Source organism: Lolium perenne, chromosome 3, assembly GCF_019359855.2.
Source record: "Lolium perenne isolate Kyuss_39 chromosome 3, Kyuss_2.0, whole genome shotgun sequence".
NCBI lineage: Eukaryota > Viridiplantae > Streptophyta > Magnoliopsida > Poales > Poaceae > Lolium > Lolium perenne.
In genome coordinates this window covers 183415143-183422213 of record NC_067246.2, presented here as the reverse complement: position 1 = coordinate 183422213, position 7071 = coordinate 183415143, and the positions used below count along the sequence as shown (strand labels likewise).

The window sequence follows — 7071 nt, the reverse complement described above, 5'->3', positions numbered from 1 at the left end:
ATGGAAGCTCTCCATGATGTACAAGTTCCTTTGCACATCGGTTGCACCGAACTTAGCATTCAGTGCATCCCAGAGCTCTTTACCATCTGTTATGTGCATGTACACATCCCACAGACGATCAGCAAGAATACTTAGAACGCATCCGACGAAGAGATTATTGTTTTCCTTGAACTTGTTCTGATCTTGGTCAGATATAGTTCCTTTAGGTAAACCATCAGTAACTTCGAACACTTTCAGATGAGTAAGCCAGAGCATGGCCTTATACTGCCACCTCTTAAAGTGCACACCGGTAAACTTATCCGGCCTCAGTGCATCAGCAAAACCAGCCATTGTTAACTCAGGAAATTGCCTACAGTTAGGTTTTTGGATTGTTGGATAATTAGGCACAATTTCCATGATTAATTCCAGAATATTAAGCATGATGACAGTAACTACTAACATGTGAAACTCGAACATACTAGATGCAGTGATCAACATGAACAGTAGCAGAGCAAACAATACAACATCCATCGCTAAACAGATCGAGATATGTCGCACGTACCGATCTGGTGGAGGTGGCGGTGAAGGTGTAGCAGACGATGTCGCAGCAGTAACGTTGTTGATGACGGGGACGACGGGTCGAAGTAGACGGCGTTGAAGACGACGGTAGGCAGCACCGCCCGACTTGGACGGAAGGCGACCCGTGATGAAGAGCTTGAGCAGTCGCGCGGAGCGCTTCCCAAAAACCTAATTCGCCCTCTCCCGTACAGGATCGCAAGGACGAGCGGTTCCGGGGACCTGCTCTCCCGTTCGCCGATGCACGTCGGCGCGCGGGATGGAGTAGGCTATGATGGCGACGCAAGCAGAGAGAGGTGGAAACCCTAACTCGTGTGTATGATGTATTTCTGCGGTAGCCAGGCAGGAGATTATATAGGCTCGGGAAACCCTAGGCAACGTGGGCCACACCCACGTCGCACGAACGTAAGGAAAGTCTCGGCTCGAGGCTCAATCCACTCACCACGAGCGCGGCGCGCGCGTCGGGTCGAGACGAGCGAGGAGGAGGAGCGCGCGCGTGTAGCACTCCTATTCTCACTCACTTACTAGTGGTGGAACAACCCACCTTATAAGGTGGTCTAACTTCCTCCCAACTTTCCATGTGGGACTAAACTTCCCACCTCTTGCCACTCCCTAGTGAGCTGCCACCAACTTGGGCTCAAACTCACAAGGCTTCCACTATGTGGGCTTTGAGATTTATAGGAAAATCTGAAATCTAGTATGGGCCACTAAGTGTAGGCCCAATATTTCAACAAGATCGCCGGCGGTGCCGGAGGACTGATTGCATTTTCTTCTCTTTGTTTAGGATATGTTCTGTAAAATCTAGGAACCTGGTTCGAAATGTTGTTCTCGGAGATCCTTTATGCAATCTGTACCACGCAACCTTCAGTTTAATGCGGTATATAGGCCCTTCGGGGCCTATCCCTGTTCAAAAACAAAATCTTCCTTGTATCCTGCTGCCGCTAATGGCCAAGTGAATCGACCCGAGCGGTCTGCGCCGTCGTACCGACCCCATCTTCCGCCGCTCCGGCCGAGCTCCGCCGCACATCAATTCATCACCTCCGCCACGTCCCAATCTTCTCTGGTCGTCTCCTGAGCTTCACGAAATCCACTAGTCTTGTCGGAGCCCTTCCCGTGGAGCGGCGCGTTCTCGAGCTCCTTCCCGAAGAGAACCCCTCTGGCTGCCGCCGTCAACTGAGTCGACGAGGCCGATCCCCCTCCGCCCTCCACAGAGCACACCTGCATAATCCCAGCGAGCCTACAATTCTCCCGCTAATTCAAAATCGGAACCGGGCTAGGAACAGACTGCTTGCTCGAGGATGGCTTCACTACAGCACCTGCTACTTCTGCGATCAGACCAACAAAACTGTTGCGCACATCCTCCTGGACCTGGAGTGCCCCTATGCTTTGGGTTTGGGAGATATGGACCAATGCTTTGCGCGATCAACCTAGAATGTAGGCGTTGCGCTGGCCAACACGTCCGCCAGGGACTGGTGGAGCATGATTAACTGAGGCTCAACCAGAAGGGGGTTTGCTTCGCTGCATACGATTGCCTGGAACCTTTGGAAACAGGAGAATAGAAGAGTCTTTCAACGAAACGCACTGCAGGTCGATAGTTTCATGCAATTGATCAGAGATGACATATGTCTCTTAAGAGAGGTGTTTTTGGGAGTAATTGTTATTTTTTGCTGTACAGCCCAGAGGAGCCTGTTTTCTCATCAAAACCTTTTGTGTCTTGTTATATCCCTTTTTCTCTTTCGCTTCAGTGATTGTTCCTACTGTTATCACCCTCCTACAATGCTCCTGCCTTGCATTACTAAGGGTCAAAGTGAATATCACCATAATATTCCTTCACCTCTACAAAACTGAAGCGTATTTCAGAGGTAAAAACAAATACTTGCCCTCCTGAAGGTTATCCTTCATGAATTATCACGAAACTGTTAGGCAGCAAGTTGCCTTCTATGAGAGGTTATCACAGCTGGTGCAGAAAAGCAGGGTGGAACGACGCTGGAAGAAAATCATATAAAGGGGTAGAGTGCAAATGAAATTGCAGTTACCTGGTGTTGAAGACTTTGAAATCCTTCAGGCAAATCACTCCACAAAAATAAAAATCCTCTATGCAGAACACGCAGCATTACTGCACATGAACTAAAAGCATTATAAAGCAATGTCGAAATTCTAAATAATCATGTCCGAGGGTTAGACAAAATTCAACTGTCAAGAACTGAAAGAGAAAACACCTGGTACTATATAGCGTCTGTAATATACAGCTAACAAGAATCAAACTGTGAGATAAAATTTGCATTATCAGTCTCGCTAAAGAACAATTTCAAGGTATTGTTATCTAGTCATACAAATTGTCAATCAGCAACCTTTTTTCTGTCACTATCCATAGAAGGGGCAAGACTTCATACATCCCATAAACTTGAGCTGTCATCCCACTCCCCTGGTGGTTCAGAGGCCTTGCTTGCAATGCCATTATCTCTGGTGGCTATAATAAGAGATCATGCATCACTAAATATTTGCAGGATTCAACAGTATTGCTTGTAAATCATAGAACAAAGCATACATCGCGGGTCTCTGTATTCCTAAGCAAAGATATTAACAAGCATCCCTTTGGGGTAACAACAGCTGGAAACCGCCTATACTCCTTTTTTAGTCTCTGAGATTAAACACCTGAAGGAAGGATGAAATAATTAGCAGATTACTATGTTGTGACAGGACAAGATTGTTTCCAGCAATTAGAGGGAATGTAACCCTGTACATGTACTGAGTTCAGTTCCAGGTATGAAAAGTTTGTTACATAAACCTCCATGTCATTGTTCTCTTGTTGAGGAATCTAGAACAGTGCTGGCATAGTATTAACAGATAATGTTGTTTGCTAAACAGCATTGAAGAAACTATATATTTTCAAATATAAATGGCAGGAACTTAGTCAAACTAAAAATGGCAGGAAGATAATTAAATAAGCCAGATCAAATATAAATTTATTTGTGTGCCACATGTTCCCATACTATTTCAATCGAGAAAATGCTGTGAGCCAGCAAAAAAATGCATATTTGCAGTTGTTCCCAATGATTTTTTGTCTGGAAGCATATGCAACCCTACCACAGTTGAACTAGAATGGCCAGTAAGTCTTTTTAGTACACGGTAAAAAAAAACTCAGAGCCCTCGAAATTTTCTTAGTCCACCTGCTGAGAAGTGAAAACAGCTACATAGATTTTCGGTACCCAGTGGGTCCAGTTTGATCTATAGTTCTACTGACTTCATTATTGGACCTCATCTGGTAGAATTGAGTTAGCAAGATGCTAGCTTTCATTATTAGATGCCAGAATCGAGTTAGCACGATGCTGTAACCAGTGACTGAACAAGAACTTGGACCAAACTTGCAGCAAGCATTCTTCTAACTTTGCAAAGATTAAAATCATGATGCATAATTGCATATCTCTGCTTGAACTAAGTTTACGGTTTACCATCTGCTCAGACTACACCATGAAACATGAAAACCAGTGCCTGAACAAGAACTTGGGACTAAACTTGCAGAAAGCATTCATCTAAGTTTGCAAAGATTAAAATAATGGTTCATATCTCTGCTTGAACTAAGTTTACACTTTACCATCTGCTCAGACTACACCACATGAATTTTTTGTAACTGGAACTGAAGTTGAATTTAGTTGTATTTCCATGATTATTTTCACTTCTTCCATCTATTCATTTAGTTAACAACAGTTGGCTCTGAGTTTATAACTTTTAGCCACACGACACGTAAGAGTTGTAAGTTGTAACACACCAGCCCTGTCAAGAGTAATCCATGACTCACCGAAGAAATTAGCCAAACAAAGAGCATATTATTATGTGTATAATTGTATATATGTGCTCAAACTTATTTGTATCTTTCTGGTTGAGCTAGCTCACTTTGACCTCCCTGCGACCCTCATAAGTGGAGAACAAAGCACAAAAAAAACCTATCAAACTGTGGGCACTCATGATGACACAAGATTTCAGTTGGTACTAACTATTTTTTCTTCTTTTCGGAGGTATAGTTGATACTAACTATAGTTAACTTCAAGACTCATAAGGAATTAAGGACCACCAAAACTCATAAGGGTCAGATATGGATACAACAAGGTACCAAGTGGCAACACAAGTTTTTTTTTTCAAACCATGCATGAGGGCTGCAACATAAGAATCTGGATATTACAAAATTGCAGACATGTCGAAACAATAGAATGTGCCATCAATTGCTTCAAAGTTCATTAGGTAGCAGCATGTATTAACAACTTAGTCACTCTAGTATCCAAGCTAACACAAGACCCTTGGGTAAGCAGACTTCCACAAGAAGGCTACATCCATAAGAAACAAATTGTACAGGACTCCTTATACATAAAAACACAGTCATATAAGGAAAATGAAACAAGACAAACTCATTAGGATAGAGTTGCTTACTTGCACGAATCCGTACTGGAATATCTTGTAGCTCTCGCCTGATGCATAGGTACTCTCCAAGGAGAGACATGATTGCCAAACCAACAATATTAACAACCCACCATGTAACTGAAGCTGGCCATCCACCATAAATGATGCAAATAAATAGATGAATGATGTAGAGGGTGGCTGCAAAGTCCAGGCACTTCTTGGCTCTCTCAATCACATAAAGCATGAATCCAGCACTGCCCAAGGAAAGGATCGTTGCAAAGTTAACACTGGGCCGTTTGTTGCAGAAATCATTTAAGGGAATATTAGACAACTGAAAAATGCTAAAGCAACATCAATGAAGTCTTTTCTCTTCGTAGCAAAAAAGGAGAAATTCTTTGTGAAAGGCTTAATGGCAGGCTTATCATAGGTTGCATGGTTTTGGTTCCTCGAGTTATTCATGACAAGTACAGTGTGGAACTAGAAGTCTAATCCTTAATGCTAGCACTAACCACAACAAGGTATGGTCGCTTGAGAATTTTTACCCTACCTGCAAGGATAGATACAGGAAAACAAAACACGCAATAATGTGAACTGCAGAAAAATATCATTTCGAAAAGGCTTGAAGCAGCAAAACCCGATTCATTCTTTTTGTCCTTCTGCATAAGTTCAGATACTTCAGTAAGCGCTTTCCTAGCAGATTGTAGCATGTGGATGTAATTTTTTCCTTCTCTGATAAATGATAGGGAGTTGATTAACTCTCCTATCTGGCTGCAATTAGAATACCTGGCTCCAGAGTATGCACTAGAGATTAGACTCTTCTTGGTTGATTTGGAGAATGAAGACAGAAAGTGATTGCGAAATCTTACAGGATTATAAGTGGAATTCCTTCCACTAAATAATTACTGGTCTGTCTACTGGTGAGAACACTACGAAGGTCTTCCTTCCAGTCATAATTGGGCGCCTAGATCCTACGCGATCAATGACACTCTCCATAAACCTTCTGTATCATACAAAAGTAGTAAGCCGATATCACCTCTCTTCTATGCTACATAGCAGAATTAGCTCTATAATTCGAATACATCACAGCTATAGCAAGTACAGGCATACAACCAGACTCCTCTCCAGCCTAGACATACCAGGAAAGCTGGAGTCGCCTAACTAGTGGGGTTCACGAAACGGCTACTACATTTCGCACATTTAGCAGCTTAGAATAAGAATACCTGCCTCAAACGAACAGATCTGGAAACATAGACGCAGTTGAACTGGCAATTTCAACTCGACGCATTTGGAACTAGAAGCAATTAACACCTACATCCATTGCTCTTGTTAGCACTAACAATTAGCACCACAACAAGCGAAGGGGTCCAGTCGGCCTATTCCGTGCCTTGACTCCTAGAGAAGAAACCCCGCGCTGCTAAAACTCGCACAAGTAGGTCGTAGCTTGGACGAACCAAGCGTTGGTTTGCCGGCGCGGAAGGAGGGACGGGAATGTCGTTACCGTACCCTGCGATGGCGGCGAGGATGAAGGAGGCGATGGCGCACCAGCCGGTGGTTGTGCGCGGCGTGAGGATGGCGAAGTCGAAGAGGTAGAGGAGCGTGAGGCGCGGGACGCGGGTGCCGACGAGGAGCGCCATGAAGGTGCCGAGGCCGAGGTAGTAGAGGCACTGCAGGCAGACGATCTGCGCCACGATCAGCCACGGATCCCACACCATCGCCCCATAGAACATCTTCGCCTCCAACCCCCGCCCTCCGCCCTCCGACCTCCGGCCCCGCCGCCGCCGCAGACGAGATCTGGGGTCGCCGGAGAGGCGGTGGTTGGGTTTGGGGGATTCGGCGGGATCTCTTTCTCGCGGCTGGATGTTAGGTCGCTTCTGTCTACTGCTGGAACAGGCGGAATATGCTGTGTTTTCTTTGGCTGGAAATTTTGGGGACCCGTTCTCTCTCTGGAGCGTGGGTCCAGGGCTCCGACAAGATTGAGCTGCTAAACAGGATTAATTAGTTCAGTTAATGCTGCAGAGTAATAAAAAAGGTTAGTGCAGCGGCGTGTGTCGGTGTCTGTGTGTGTGTGGATGAGTACCAATCGATTTTCCTTTTAGATGTCAATAATTGTTAGTTCGAACA

General features: G+C 44.7%; 1 protein-coding gene across 2 annotated transcripts; it reads right to left on the bottom strand.

Annotated features, from left to right (window-relative positions):
- Positions 1–2820: 2820 nt before the first annotated feature.
- Positions 2821–6837, bottom strand: LOC127342807 (uncharacterized). 2 transcript variants are annotated; one of them, XR_007876889.2, is made up of 4 exons: positions 6454–6837; positions 4981–5204; positions 3104–3210; positions 2821–3025 (listed from the first exon to the last, which is right to left on the bottom strand). XR_007876889.2 is itself a non-coding variant. In XM_051368818.1 (3 exons), exons 1-3 carry the CDS (start codon positions 6675–6677, stop codon positions 3203–3205), a joined length of 456 nt encoding a protein of 151 aa, XP_051224778.1. In that variant the 5' UTR covers positions 6678–6837; the 3' UTR covers positions 2821–3202. The 2 variants fall into 2 exon arrangements, 1 of the variants encoding a protein (XP_051224778.1); XM_051368818.1 differs by having other exon boundaries at positions 2821–3210.
- Between the last annotated feature and the right edge of the window lie 234 nt (positions 6838–7071).

Bases quoted from the DNA above. Each gene is read 5' to 3' on its own strand.
- LOC127342807 (XM_051368818.1), bottom strand. From the start codon at position 6,677: ATGTTCTATGGGGCGATGGTGTGGGATCCGTGGCTGATCGTGGCGCAG. The intron at 5,205-6,453 runs GTACGGTAACGA...TTCCTTGGGCAG, and splicing joins ATCCTCGCCGCCATCGCAGG to TGCTGGATTCATGCTTTATG.